The sequence below is a fragment of the Pteropus vampyrus genome, unplaced genomic scaffold, assembly GCF_000151845.1.
Source record: "Pteropus vampyrus isolate Shadow unplaced genomic scaffold, Pvam_2.0 Scaffold240, whole genome shotgun sequence".
In the NCBI taxonomy this organism is placed as follows: domain Eukaryota; kingdom Metazoa; phylum Chordata; class Mammalia; order Chiroptera; family Pteropodidae; genus Pteropus; species Pteropus vampyrus.
The window spans coordinates 743,432-758,893 of NW_011889021.1; the positions used below are offsets into that span (position 1 = coordinate 743,432).

General features: G+C 44.6%; 1 protein-coding gene and 1 pseudogene across 8 annotated transcripts in view; one reads left to right on the forward strand and one right to left on the reverse strand.

The window, feature by feature from the left end:
• TEAD1 (TEA domain transcription factor 1) overlaps positions 1–15,462 on the forward strand; it is a 268,691-nt gene that overhangs the window by 183,588 nt on the left and 69,641 nt on the right. For 5 of the 8 annotated variants that reach the window (XM_023519914.1, XM_023519913.1, XM_023519917.1 and 2 more), the window contains 5 exons: positions 10,960–10,971; positions 11,791–11,925; positions 13,094–13,140; positions 13,958–14,019; positions 14,980–15,104. In XM_023519914.1, coding sequence (XP_023375682.1) covers positions 10,960–10,971; positions 11,791–11,925; positions 13,094–13,140; positions 13,958–14,019; positions 14,980–15,104 — 381 coding nt within the window. The remainder of the gene's footprint in view (positions 1–10,959; positions 10,972–11,790; positions 11,926–13,093; positions 13,141–13,957; positions 14,020–14,979; positions 15,105–15,462) is intronic. The other 3 variants (XM_023519915.1, XM_023519919.1, XM_023519918.1) reach the window with 1 other exon arrangement.
• On the reverse strand, positions 1,718–1,836 carry LOC111728978 (annotated as a pseudogene).

Genomic DNA, 15,462 nt, shown 5'->3' on the forward strand with positions numbered 1-15,462 from the left:
GTTCAGAGGGATCCCCATGGGGTACAGGAAGCACTCATTTTCTCACTTGGTGATTTTAAGAATATTCCTCAATGGAAACAGTTTTGCCATTATACGTCCCCAACACACACACACACACACACACACACACACACACACACACACACACACACTTGCAGCCCTGGCCCACTCTCCTTTGGGACAGACACAGGAGGAGGCAGAAACAGAGGTAGTTGGGTAGCAACTGGCTCAGCTTTTCAGCTCCGAGAACCACCTCCGTCGACTGTAGTTTCTTTCCTTCTTCCCTACCACATCATTCTTGGAAAAATGGAGGCCTCTGTTCTTCCCATCAGCTAACACCAACTGAGCGTTCTAGGCATGGCACTTATCATGGGGAGCAGTTAACAGCTAACCCCCTCTTCACAGAGCAGGCCATGTAAATGGGAATGTGAAATATAGGGCACTGTTGGATAAGCAGAAAGAGCCAAAATAAAACGTGGAAGGAATCCCAGGACGAGCCGCATGGACAACAGGCTGCTGTTTGGGAACTGAAAGGCAACAAAGGAGTTAGTGTGGTGTACAGCTTCTCGCATGCTTTCTCATGTACCCGCACTACAAAGTAAGTTCCATTACCCAGATTTTAAGAAATAATACTTAGATAACCAGGGTTCTCAGAGTTTAATTGACTTACCAAAAGCCACCAAGCCTAGTAAGTGTCAAAGTCAGGATGTGAACACAGATCTTTCTGAATCCTAAACCACTGCTCTTTTAGACAGGGTTTTATCTAGTGGAGATAGAATGTTCTCAAGTGGAAAGCTTCACACCAGCACACACTATAGATAAACTGTCACTCCTCACGTCTCTTGGAGCTAGGCATACAGCCCTTGCTACCAGCCTTCCCCCAGCACCCACATTTTATAAGTAAGGTATTTTTAACTTTGAGCTCTTGGTCAAAATATGGACTTAATTTGTGATTGACACTGTGGAGATTGTCAGTAACTCAGGGTGATGTGATCCTAGCTGCTCTGTCACCAGTCTGAGGGCACTAGGACAGTTGAGAATAAGGCTGTCTGTCACCTGCCTGAGGAGATGTTGCTGCCTTCACCTCCCGTGGGCATTTTTTGTTAAAGATGCCCTCATTAACCTTCCTAGTCAGCAATCACCAGGTTATGGGCTCGAGTTTGTTGGCCTTGTAGGATAGGTAGATCTCACCACTCCATCTGCACTTTCTTGCTCAGCACTGGAGTGTAACAGCCCATTTGTAGGAGGCAAGGATGAGCTTCCTTGTTGAGTTTGTTGTGGGGTCAGGCTGACAGCCATGTCTTCATGGCCTCCCACACCAGCTAATGAGATAAACTCGGTACAGAAAGTTGAAGTCAATAACAAGGATAGCTTCTGGGTGGGCGGTGAGAAGTATTCAGACTTACAAGAGATGTTGCGCTTTGCCTAAGATGATGAAGCAGGGCTTCCTGGAAAAGGTGGCTGGTGACTGACCATCTCAGGACTGGTCCTTGCAGCGCCTGCCTTAGCCAGGATACTCACCATCTTTCCACATGCTCAGAAGTCAAAGGATTTCTGTTCTCTGGGGTGGACAAAGGCTTGTGGCCCTCCTGTGAAGACTGAAGCCAAGCTCCATTTTTTTGTCTTCCCTTGGAGTTTGAATAAGTGACTTACTCACACCTGGGGCCACTGCCAGGGGTGGCTTCCATGTGATCCCTCTTGCTTTTTTTTTTTTTAACATCTACAGCACCCAATATGCCTAGGTGGTCTCCCATCCAAGTACTAATCAGGCCCTACCCTGCTGAGCTTCCGAGATCAGATGAGATCGGGCACATTCAGAGTGGCATGGCTGTAGACCCTTTAAGCCTCTCTTCCCTTCCTGGAGAAGGGTGCTGTAGAATTTTTTAGGTCAGTGGTTTTCAAATCTTTCTTAAGCAGCAAAACTCATATTTCAAATTGAAATCTTACTCGAAACTTTCAATATAAAAGTGTAAAGGCTGTTTTAATTGAAGCTCATGCTCTCTCATCCTTAGCAATAGCTTCTTTGGCTGTTCCATTGAATAAGTTTTGAAAAACCACACTGCTTTAGGCAGAAGGAAAAGAAGATGGCTGCCCCTCAGCTGTCCCTTCCAGCCTTTAGGGGGAAGCTCACATTTCCCATATTAAAGCCCGTGTCGCCTACAGTTCTGTAACCTGTTCTGCCATAGTCTTCTGAAGAAAACAGACTCAAGAAGAGGGTGGTCGTTCTTAGGTCACAGTTATAGATGAGTCATCGTAACTGCAAAAGTCATCTTGAAAATCAGTTGGAACAAGTTCCAAAGGTCAGCTTTGTGCTTCTGCTGACTGCAGTGGTTCTCAACGTGCTCGTTTGTGAGCCACGAAATGTGTGGACTTCAATTTTAATTTTTATAGCAAAATTTGTTTTAGTAAAAGTTTAAGATTTCCATGTAGATTTGAACTCTGAAAGCTCAGAAATGATTACTTAATTAATTTCCGTACACTTTTATTGAGAATCCAGTGTGTTCTAGACCCTTTAGTAGATGTCAGGCATAGAGAGTTAAATAAGCAACGTTTCTGTTCTTCAGGAACACTAAACTTCTCTGTTATTTTTGGCTACGTTTGGAGAAAATACTGGAAGATTTCCAGTAGATTGTCCCCAGCTTGCAGGGGGTACGGTCTGCAGTAGAAATTTAACAGAGTGGCGCAAAGACTGCATTGCGAAAAGATGATTAATTCTGAGTGTGGGAGAAATTCTGCCTTCCTGTATGCTCAATTTCAGTGGTACTTGAGGAAGGCAGAATTTCCGCTGAGATACAGGGATGTTTGGGGAACCATGAAGAACACCATTTAGTTGGAAGCATGGGATGGGAAATGCCACTGGAAGAGCCTAACAGGAAGGTCCTGGATCATTCTGTGAAGGAATGAGGTTCATCTGTGGGCAATGGGGAGCACATGGGTTTCATTCATATTTACATTTTGGAAAAATCTCACCAACCATTTTTGGAGACCAGAAAAGAGAGAGGCAAAACTGGAGCAGGGTGACTACTTTAGGGGCTGCTATAAAGTCCGAGTGAGAGAGGTGCAGGCCTGGATCAGGGCCCACCACACACCCCTGGGGCCTGGCCCCAAGACACTCATCAGTCCTTATCATCATCTTCAGCTGGCTCCCCACTCTAGTCCACTTTGACTGCTGCATATTCTTTCTTTCTCATTTTTAAAGTATCAGTTATGTTTAAAAGTTAAGTCTGAAAAGTGTACACCAAAACTTTTCAATAACAGCATTTAAAACTTTGGTTATTAAAGGTTGGATTTTCTTAAAGTAATGGCAGTTAACTGAGAGTGTGCATCAAAATTAACTATGCAGATTTTGTTGCTAACTTTTCTAATATAACAAAAAGTTTAAAAATGCAGAGAACGACATGTGAACATTCATGTTTTTACTATCCAGAAATGATCGTTTTCATTATGACATTTTAAAAATGTTTCTTTTAAGTGAAAGAAATCAAACAGCAAAACATTATTCTTACTTTTTCTGATTTCCTCTACCCACTTGCCTTCCACAACCTACCTCAATCTCCCTCCTCCCCGCCACCTCAATCTCCCTCCTCCCCGCCAACCCCCCCACCAACAGTCTTTCCCTGACATTTATTTCCCTGAGGAAAATCAATTCCAGTGAAAACTCTCTCTTCTGCTTTTGCCCTTGTCCTAAAACGAATCTAGATTTTTACTCATTTTCTACTATGAATTTGTGCTGAAGCCATTGGCACCAACATAACACTTTTTCTCTACAATTTATAGCAGCCTAAACCAAGATAGACTTGGCCAACAATTTGGGATGGCCTTGGACACAGACTACAACCATATGGGAGAGATGCAAAGGACAAGAAAAGCTAGGGGATAATTGAAGTGGTCAGGGAGCGACATGAGATAAAGAGCCAGGAGCAGAGAGACTGGGGACAATAGAGAAAAGGGGCAAAGGGGTCAGCAGAGTTCAGTTGAGATTCAAGAGCCTGCTAAGATGGATGAGGAAAATACAAGGCATTTGTGACTAGAGTGCCAGGACTTTGGACATTAAACATATACTATCAGTTTTTATTTTTGAAATCTTTTTGGCTGAAGTGTCTCTGAGACGAGTCAGAATTGTAACTGCTGCTGAAGAAGAGAGCTTAGCTTTGTGGGAGTTATTTCTCAGTCATGGGAGTGCCATGTGTTTGGCCCCTGCCAGGCAAACTCCTTTTGACCCATCACTATTCAGGTGCTAGGTGGGTTTTAGGTGACTCACAGCTTTGTAGCAAGGCCTGGTTCTAGTTATAAAAAAGATAGATCCATGCAGTTGCAGTGTGCAAGTGGCTTATAGGTCTATGGAACATGCATTTAGGAATTCCAAGGATGTTAACTTAGAGATCTCCCTTGGACCTTGTGTCACTAACTGCATCTACAGCAGTCTCTGTCTCTATCTCTGTCTCTGTCCCTGTCTGTCTCTGTCTCTGTCTCTGTCTCTGTCTCTGTCTCTGTCTCTCTCTCTCTCTCTCTCACACACACACACACACACACGAGTTTCTTCATTAATTGTCTTCCATCTCCTCCTTCAGCTAGTTTAGCCCCTCACTGACATCTTCAGCAGCCTGTCTGAGAAGACTTTGGTATGGTCTGAGGACTGGCCTGAAAGTTTAGAAATTATTTTCTACCTTGAATTATTTCACTTACCATTAATTCATCAAAAGGACATTAACTATTTTTTAAGCACCAGGGATTTATTATCCCAGACCTTAGAAAGAATCCTACTCAGAGTTCCTACTTAGAGTTTCCTGCTGAGTCTCCATATGTTCAATTGTCCTGAAACGTCCAGGCCCTGCCCAGAGACTTCCTTTCCCCAAGTAGCAGCAGAAAGGCGGTTCCTTATTTGCCTGCTTCAGAGGCTTGTGGGAGCCACAGTCAAACTCTGTAGACCACCAGTGCATTGTGGACCATCATCATCTTCCTGGAAAGATGGGCCAGGCCACTTCTCATCTGGAGTGTGTTTTGGTGAGTGCATGACTCAGGACGGTAGTAAGAGGAAAAGAAGTCTTTACTCTGCCCTAACCTCAGCAGCAGTACTACTGTCTTAGGCAGTAGATGTATTCACGTCATACTCTGGATGTGTATTGAAGAAAAACCTGCCTTTGCTGACATTGCAGCATCCCAGTAGATCAGAAAAAGGCCTGAGCTCTGTGTCTATTCGTTGGTGACTAATTTACAAGCTACATGTGCTCCCCGAGACCATTGTCTTCATTTTTGACCTGATGGCCTTTGTGATTTGATATCTGACAGGCCTTTCTTCCCAATCTGCTATTCCTTCCAATAAACACAGCTTAAAGTTCAAATTGTTGATTTAATTCTCTTGAGGAGTTTAAGAACTTTGCTGGGGCATTGCTGTAGTCCCCACTGCTGAGTCCTGGCTGTAACGCCACTGATCCTATCCAGGAATGGGCCTGTCTATGGGGAAGACATGCATCACTTCATCCAGTGGTAGTCTGAGACACAGGTTATGTATTGAGGACCAGGGCTCCTAAGCATTTCAGGTCTGAGGCAGGATCAAACCTGGATGGTCAAGTCACGTGGGCCCCATAGACTGCAAGTTCACTGAATGGCAAGGCTGTGGGCACTGTGTACAGTGCTTGATGCAATTCTCAGAGCAGTCCTGTAGGTAGGTGTTGTTACTCTCACTTTATAAATGAGGAAGCAGAGTGTTGGAATGACTATGCAACTTGCTCAAGTTCACAAGTATGAATTTGATCCCAGGGCTATCTGGCACCAAAGCCCAAGCTTTTTGCATGATGTCGTGCTGCCTCCCCAAAGAGTACTGGTCAAGGATGAGAGTCCATTTCCCTCCCTTGAGATCCTCTTGCATGGTCTCCCCTCAACTGAGCCCTCTATTCATTGTGTTTGTATGTTCGAATTAAAGAAGACGAGTGGTGGGAACTGGTACTTGTCCGGAGCTAAACTTGAGCCTGCTGCCTACTTGGGTTCCTCTGGCTTTTCACGGGAGATTTACCCCTCCTGCCTTCTGCTGTCACCTCCGAAGGGAAAGGGGGCTAAGGTCAGAAGGGCGCCTTCTCCCCAACACACAGACCTGGCATTAGCTTATCTAAATCACAGGCTTCCTGGGGGAGCATTATCAAGTACACCTACAAATCACTTGGATCCTCGTCTACAATCCTTAATGATGCTAAGCCCCACATCAGAATGAAAGGAAACACTATTGACAATTATAAAATACTAAATATAGCTCAGTACATTTAAAAATGAACAATGGTAAAAGCCTTGAAACATTTTTCTTTGATGTGAATGGAGTCTTTGGCATTTGGAAATACAATAAGATGAATTAATTGCTCCTCATTACATGGCAAGTCAGGAGAAGTATGAATGTGCCTTCTCTCCTCGGCATTAGCTATTGCCTGATCAAAATAGCCCCCTTTTGTATTTAATCCAGCTTTCTCTAATAATAAGCAAATTGGAGATCATGGCTAGAAAAATTCAAGTGCCCTTCATCCTTTCTCCAGAACCCTCATAGAGTTTTGTGATGTTTATCTGCTCAGGGGCTACTGCTAATAATTGCAGAGGTCATGTGAATCCACACAGTGCAAGATTAGAAACAACATCTGCAAAATTACTTCTTTGGGAAGTATTCTTTATTTTATCTTTTTCTGTAAAAGTGATTTTGAAAGCAAATTGCTGTCTTTCCTCTCTTGCACTATATATTGCTGGAAAAAGTATATCTGGAGAAAAACATTTAATAGGTATCAAGAGTGTTCGAATCCATGATCTTTTTTTTTCTGACTTTATGTATTTTTCCTGATGAAATGGTGGACTTCTACATGAATTAAATAGGTTGGAGTCTTTAAATTCTGAAATGATGGCCCCTGAATAAACTGTTTGAAATATATTGGTTTAGTAGACTGTTCATTAAAATTCCATATGTGACAGCTATGATATTATACATGCAAGCATGTGATTTTTTTATATTCTCTTTACAATTTTTATATATAGTTAATGCCTGCAAATGATGAGATCGTTGATTCCCTCAAATAATCAAAAGCTGAGGGAACAGAGAAGCAAGAGGAACAAGACTCCCATCTGTTCAGAAACTGATTCATAAAATGTCCTCGAGTTTGAAGAGCACACCACGTTTGTGATGTGGCTGCCTTCCTGTCATGTATATTACATGTAGACTTTTTCCAAACATTGTGTACATTTCAACCATTAAAAGGAGGCATTCCATGGAACCCAGAGTTGTAGTGGCAGCATTGCTGTGCTTTATGAAATATGAAAACTGTTTACTTAGTAACAACAACAATTTGAAGACTTGGGCTGAGGAATTTACCCATGACACATCCTGCCAGACCCCATGTGGCCTAGGTAGCGAGGCCATTGATATCATGATGTGCCAGAAAATGGACAGAAAAAAGTTGAATGGGTCCTGAGACATGCACCCCAAGCTGGAGTGCTTGGTCTGCCATCATTCTAAGGTCAGGTGGGCCTTTTGTTCTTAGCACCCCATCAACAGTCTGACACCCATGTTGCCTGCTCCATAAACATTTTCCACATTCTAGATCATGGGCTTGAGTTAGAGTTCAGTTGGAAAAGGAAGGTTTGCCTTTTAGAAACATCTGCTTTTGTGGCCTCATTCTTTGTAATCTTAGGGATAGAGGGGCTTAAAAGCAGTAATAACTACTGACTAGTGTGAAGTTGTCCAAACTTTTTCTAGGACACGTTTTTCTTGTTCATGCATGCTTATGTGTACACATGTACATACTCAGTGTTTCCTGTAATCTAAGACATCATAGGCAATAACTCAGTATTGACTTAAAACAGTTTTTCAAGACAAAACAGTGTGCTCGTCCTTTGTAAATCTTATCCACATCTCAGAAATGTTGGTATGAAAACATTTGAGAGTAAAATTAATATGGAGTACAAAGATGTAGCACGTATTTTTGAATTTACTTAAGCTTCATATTCGGATAGATTAGTGATACCTCCCCTCACTTCCCCTTTTAGTCTGGGGGTGTGAATGGTGAGGATAGAGTGGAATGTTTAAAAGTCCAGGATATGTGACTAGAGTGACACAGAGAAGCAATTTACTCAGTTCTGACACTTAGAGTTATAATTTCTTCAAAGCCAGGCATGTACCTCTAGGCTGAAAATGACAGTTTAGAGATCCCTCCATTGAAATCTCTCAGCTTGGCATCCTTCTGTACTCCCATTTTAGGATAAGTGGGTCTACAGCCAGGCTCTCGGTTCTGATTTTGAAATCTCCCTGGCATGGCTTATTATCTGCAGGGTTACTTTGGATTTTAAACAAAAAGTTTTAATCTTTTTGTTTTTCAAATGTGCATCATATATAAAGGGGAGATGTTATAAAATTAAGTGTGTAATCAGAGTGTCTCCAATACAAAAGGCAGGAAATCACTGGTATAGACATTTTAGTCCATTTCCAGAAAATTGCCTATTTTCAAGTAGGTAGGTCAAGTGCAGAAAGAACCTCTACTTGAGGTAAAATTTCCTCTCCACACTTGGCTTTCTGTCTATTAGGCTAGGCGGCTAAAAGCTGCCCAGATTTTAACATTCTGCTCTCTTTTCACTAGTGGTTTTTTGGCTATATGTATTAAGATATATTTGCTTATAATAGAACTTATACTCATAGCTACAAATACTCTTTGAGCCCTAAGGGCTTTAGAGAATAAGGTGCAACTCTTTATTTTGGAGAAAATTAGAGAGTGTTAAATGACTTATCCAAGGTAGTACAACCCATTAATGTCAGGCAGAGGCAGGTATAGAAGCGCCAGGTCTCCAGACTCCTAGACAGGTACGCCTTTTCTTAGCAGAGAGCAGGTTGGTGTAGTAGAAGCAGTTGATTTGCTCTTCTGCTTTTGAACTTTTGTTTTTAGTCAGGTACCTCATGGAATGCTGGGTAATAAGAGAGTCAAACTTTATTTAACAAAAGAAAAAGACTATGTTCTGAAGCTGTATGACATAAACAGCACAGTAGCTGGTGACCTTTCTCTTCATTGACTGATTTCCCTCTTAAAAAAGAGAAGTATCAAACTTTCATGAATGTTTCGAAGAACTTTTCAGTCAGCCCAGCGAAGGGAAACATCTCAGGCAACTCTAATAGAATAAGAATGGGCTGTGGAGATGTACGGAACTCACTTCTACTTGGACCTGGACTGTCAATTCCTGAATCACTCTACCCAAGTGTGCACAAATGCACTCCGTATTTGGGTGAGCAGAATTGCCCCTGTCATCAGCATTTCATAAACACAGAACTCTCAGGTCTGAGAAAGGCCCCATGATGTACTTTTGGAATATAGCCAAACCCACAGCTCTGGCAGTTTTTCCTGGATTTGCATCAGCCAGGCAGGCAGGAAGTCTGGGCTGCCATTTTCCCAGCCCCCATAGCATGGGCCCTAGAGAAGTTGTAAGGCTTGTTCCTTGTTGGGGAAGGAATCTATGGTTATGCCTCTGCCATTACTTACTGTTCAGAATTTGCCTCGAAGGCATTTATAACCTCTCATTAGGGGTTAAGTAGCTTGGGGGCTGGAGTCCAAAGTGACTCATCGAAAGAGAAACCAACAAGTGTGTGTTCGTATCAAGGTATTCTCGACAGAGAAGGAAGCGTGACTGGAACCATGCATTTTGTTTATTATACATGGATTACCCCTGAGAGGGTAATGGGACAGATGGCAGGGAAAACTATAGGACCAGCAAAGATGAGATTGACTGGTACTGAGATCTGTGAGTGTCAGGTTCAGTTTGGCTTTAGGGCATTTGCACACATCCAGTCAGTTTTTCATAAAATTCCACAGATGTCAAGATTTGTCTTTTTTTCAGGCATCTCGGTGTCTGAAATGTTTTGGATCTTTTTTAGAAAAGTTACCAGAGGATGCTAGCTTTAGATTAGAGCATTCACCAGATTAGCAAATGGAGCTTCAATTCAAAGAATGCCATCTGACCAGAGGTGGCAAAAGCCTCATTCTAGTCACCTGTGACCATTCCTTTGGGGACCAGTAAACCTGCAAGGTTCCTCGAGCCTTCGTGGTAGCATTTAGCTATATAGCACATGGCCTTACACATTCTCATAATGACCATGTGCATCCCCGTAGAGCTGTTCCATGAGGCTCATTATTTTTTCATTTGAGAGGTAGAGAAATGTATAAAAATATTATAAAAGTTTATGAAGTGTTAGGTAGGCTCTTTTTCAAGGATTAATATAAACTTTTTGAAACTTCACATAGTAGTCCTGGCAGGTATGGGGCAAAGCGGTGTCTATACCACTTTAGGAGCACTAAATTGATCTTTCTTAGAAGCCCCTAGTCGTTGTGTTGTAGGCTTTGATTTTTTTTTTTAATTCTCTTTTCTGCCTTGCCTTTGATACCTCAGCACGTTTATTCATCACTTCTGGGTAAACCTGTAAACAGACACTGAGGCCACCTCAGTGCCTCATCTGAAGTTTCCCTTGACCTTTTATTCACTTTCTGAACTTTGAATAGAAGCTGTGGAGGGCATTCTTTTTATTTCGATGTCACCATTTTGTTCCTGCTTTGATGGAATCTCGGCCAGGTAGATTTATGGACTTTCTACTAGCAGGCAGGAACCTTGACATGTTTACCAAGCATGAAGCCCTGCCTGCATCATCGGGGCCCGTCCCCCACCAGCGGTCCAACCCTTTCTCCATCTGTACTGGAAAAGCCACATAACCAGCTTGAAGGAGTTGGGGGTTGTTTTTATTGTTGCAATTGCTGGTAATTGCCCTTCTAGATAGTTATCTGGGCTATTCTTTCCTCCTAAAATGTGGGGGGGAAAAAAAACCCCACACTCCTATACATTTTATTATACCCCAGTATTATGTGTTTGTATACATATATTTTTTTAACTGAAGAAGATAAAAACCCCTGCTTTTGTACGCAATCCTTTTAACAAATTGTTTATTGTTGTATCCAGGTGACAAGCATGGTAAGTATTTCCACCAAAATGAGTATTCTGTATTATAGCTGTGCTTGGCAGACTCTTTGGCTAGCTTTGTGTTACCAGCCTTGGCTTTTTTAGAAAAGACCCATTTAGGAAAAGGAGAAACTACTTACCTGGTGGCATCCCCTGTGTCCTCAGCTACAGAAAGAACCCGTGTAGACTTAGACCTATGGCGGGGATACCTGAGAGAGCATGCACCCCGCCAGCATGCTGCTTGGCCCCATCAGCGCCCCACCTTACCCCCCCACCCCCTGCTGCTTCTGAGCCTCCCCCACCAGGTGTCTGCCAGGGCTTCCAGGCCTCGCATGACTCCAGCAGCTCCTGGGACTGTGGCTCCTTGACAGCGCACACAGTGAGGACCTCTCTACACCCTAGATGGTCCTACCCCTGATCCACACCCATGCCTCTTCTCTCACCGCCCCCCTCCATCTATATGCTTAAAAGCAGGGCCCTTTTTCCCCCTCTTGAGTGTGTTAAGTAATTGGAGAAATCTCCCTTTAGAAGCTGGAAAAATAAATACATTGTCCACTCTCCTCAGCCGCTTCCCATTCTGTTGGGAAATGGATTAACAAAAATTTTTTTTTATAAAACCTTGCCACTGGGTGTTCTCAGTAAATGTTCAGAGTTACAGTAGGTTGAGTGTGTTTTAGCCTTCTGGCTGTGTTTATTTATCTGTGCATGTTTGCTTTTCCAGCCTCTTTTGTGGCTCTGTATTTTAGTCCATGTGCTCGTGGCTGTGCCTGTGTGAGCTGCCTGGTAGCCATGCGTTATATATTAAATCTGTGTGTTACTGTCACCTTCAAGGATCAGACTGCAAAGGATAAGGCCCTTCAGCATATGGCTGCCATGTCATCAGCCCAGATCGTCTCAGCCACTGCCATTCACAACAAGCTGGGGCTGCCTGGGATTCCACGCCCCACCTTCCCGGGGGCTCCGGGGGTGAGTCACAGGCCAGATCCAGAAATGATGGCCCCGAGGGGCGTGGGGTCGCCATGGGTCAGCATGAAGCTGTCTGCCTGGTGCTTGTATCTGGGACAGGTGTAAGAGAGGGGAAAGACCACCTTCTGGTGAACTGACGCTGGGTACAAAAAGGTGAAAGAAAGGAAGGAAGGGAGTGAGAGTGTGAGAGAGCGAACGAGAGAGAGAGAGCAACGGGGTGGGAAGGGAAGAGGAAGGGGTCCTTGGTCCCTAAAGACATGGAATTAAGTGTCACTTTTCCAGTGCCCTTCTGGGGTTGTGATCTGCTCTTCTGTACCTTTTTTCCTGCCCTCGGTCTCTGTTCCTGTGTCTTCAGGGCCACTTTATGACAACTAGCTCCTAAAGGGATAGACATTCTGTTAACATTTTCATTTTGTATTTACCAAAGGCTGAGAAGCTTAACATTGTGGTCTCATTTAATCCTCATACTAATTTTAAATGCCTCTTATTGTTATTACCATTTTACAGATGAGAAAACTGAGGATACTTAGTAACAGAACAAGGGTTTGGATAACTTCCTAATCATATGGATAGTGACATTAGTACTCAAACTGAGGGTTCTGTGACTTCCTCTACATAGTGCTGCCTCTCCAGACAGGGTTTGGCAGGCACCAAAAGCCTCAGGAAAACTCACAGGAGAGGAGGCATCTGCACCGCCTCTTGGAGCTCTCAGCCTCTGGTTCTAGGCTTTGTCCTCTCCCCAGCTGAGCCTTCAGTGCTGTGAGCTGTGGAGGCAGAACATTGCACAGAGAATGTTTCAAAATGGAGGGAAAAAAAAGAAGGATGGTGGGCGCATGGATGAAAGAGTCAGAGAAAATATTTGCGAACCCTCCGTAATGCGCCCAGATCTCTGCCCGGTGTAAGGAGAACACAGAAGCTGCTGCCTGGTCCCTGCCCTCAGGGATTATCTGTAATAGGAGCTAGAGGGAGCCCTGGGTTACCAGACTGAGGACATCGGTTGCGATTTTGCAGGCAGCAGTGACCACACCTACATTTAGGGAAGGTCAGTCTGCAGCTGGTAGGTGGTCTGAACTCCCTCTCTTTAGCAGGGGTTGCAAAGCATAGACATCCTGCACTGTGCTTTGGAATGAACTCATAATCCTGAAGCCTCTTACATTTTGCTTTCTAGTTCTGGCCGGGAATGATACAAACAGGGCAGCCAGGATCCTCACAAGAGTAAGTGTGAAGACAAAGGGCTGGTCACAACCTACCCCGGGTAGTGTTTTCCCAGGACCAGATTGCCTCGGGGCTTGGAGGGGAAAGATTTAACCCAAGATCACCAAAGTCATCCCCCATTGTTATTTGCTGAGGCCAACAGCAGGGAAGAGACTGCTCAGATGCAGGAGAAGTGTAAATACCTCACTCCCACCTTAAGTTTAGTGGTCATCCAGCTGGAACCAGGAAGAGGGTCCCTGTCCCTTAATGGCTCTGAAGGGCAAAGCCTGGGTCTGCCTGAAGAAGAGGGCAGTGGAGGTGATCCTGTAGTCCCTTCTGTTCTGGCTTTCCCTGTGGTAGGGCGGCTAGTAAAAAATCCTACTGTTGCTTCGAGGGCCAAAGAAGCAAGCCCAGTAAACCAGAAGATAAGGGTAGTCAAGGGATGAAAGCAGAAAGGAAATCCTGCCCCTGTATTCTCAAAAGCACTTGAACTATTTGGCCTAGAGAAGGAGAACCTGAAGCATGTGCCAAATGTGGCCAGGCCTTAGTCTCTGCAGGGACAAGAAGACAGGTTCAGAGGTGTCCAGCTTGTCCCACTAAACTGGTGTGAGGCTCGTTGGTTTGGTCCTTGGCACCCTGCTGGCCCCCCTCAGTTGGAGAGAATAACTCTCTCTGTCTTGGCATAGCTTTGCCTGGGCTGTGCTCCCACCTGTAGGCAGGGAACCTCACAGTGGGGAGGACCCCCACCGGGCCCCTAGCCATGAGAGGCCAAGGCCAGGCCTGGGGAGTAGATGCTGCTGCAGTCACTGTTTCTGATTCTGCATCCTTCTGTCCCCAGCGTCAAGCCCTTCGTGCAGCAGGCCTACCCCATCCAGCCAGCGGTTACAGCCCCCATTCCAGGTGAGTCTCTGTGGGTCTCCCTCTTGCTTTGTCCCACAGCTGCATGTACCCCCTTACTTGCAGAGCCATGGACATCCACTACTTGACCCAACCTTCTTTAAAGCAGAGGTTAGCCTGAAGCTCAGAAGGGTCACAGGAGTGTCCCCTCCCAGGTCCCTGATTCCTCTCAGCCACCTTCTGAGAGCTCTTGAGATGAGTTTTTCAGTGAACAGTAAGCCTGATCACTTTCACTCAGCACCCCGAGTCACCCTTGGAAGGGGAAGTTACTATGGTTCCTTCCTCCTCATTAATAGACTGAATTGGGCAATCTAGGTCCTGAGGGCGGATAAGGGTTTATTACCCTTTCTTAGATAAGTAGGTTTCAATTCCTAGTACCCTTTCTTTAAAGGAAAGCTTACATGGAAACCCAAACTAGAAAATATGTCTGGCCCTCCTTGCTACACACGTGCACATAGAATTTACTCAGTGGAGCTGCTCTCCATTATAGGGTTCCCAAACTGAAAATGCCCTCCCCTCTAGTGGAGCATTCTGAGAGAATATTCCATAGTGCTTGTGGCTGCCGTCTTTAGAAGGGAGGTGGACAAACACAAGAAGTGTCTGGCACAAACAGGTCTCACAGGAGAGCTTTGCCAACATTCATTTCTTCTTAGTCACTCTTGCCTTGGTCCCAGCTAGGCCCCTTTGTCTAGGATTAGGTGTCCTCATGCCATAGCCTATAACCTGAGCTGAAGTTGGCTTTTTGAGGAGCCACATACATTGTGCTTCTCTGGGCCACTGCCTCTGGGATCCTCAGCCAGAATTCCACCCTTACCTAACTTAGTCCCACCCCTAGACTCTGGTGGAGCAGGCTGTTGGCCTTTCCTCCTGGGTCATCCATGTTATAAGGCCCTATCCCAGTACTGGCCTGAGGCCCAAGGGAAGGCACATGGCCAGCATTAAAGGTGACGATTGGTCTTTCAGGGTTTGAGCCTGCGTCAGCCCCAGCTCCCTCGGTCCCTGCCTGGCAAGGCCGCTCCATTGGCACAACCAAACTTCGCCTGGTGGAATTCTCCGCTTTCCTCGAACAGCAGCGAGACCCAGACTCGGTGAGTGTGCTCGGAGGCGTGCCTCAAATCCAGAATTTGCTTCTATTTCCATTTGCCCTCATGCCTGACAAATAACCTTTGTGAACATGGACCGGGGGAAGAATAGCCAAGCATCCTTTCTATTAACTAAAAAGGTATTTCCATTGACAAGTGTAGAACTTGTCAAGTGTAGAACTTCAGAGCTGAAGGTTTAGGGATGCTCTGGACCTGAAACTCCAGGGGGTACCAGAGCTGATGGGAAGGACCTTAGAAGCTTGTACATTTGATAAAATTTAACATTTATCGAACCTTGCCACTTGGCTGGTACTGAACAAAGCTATTTTTATATACAATCACATTTTATCCTCACTATATAAAT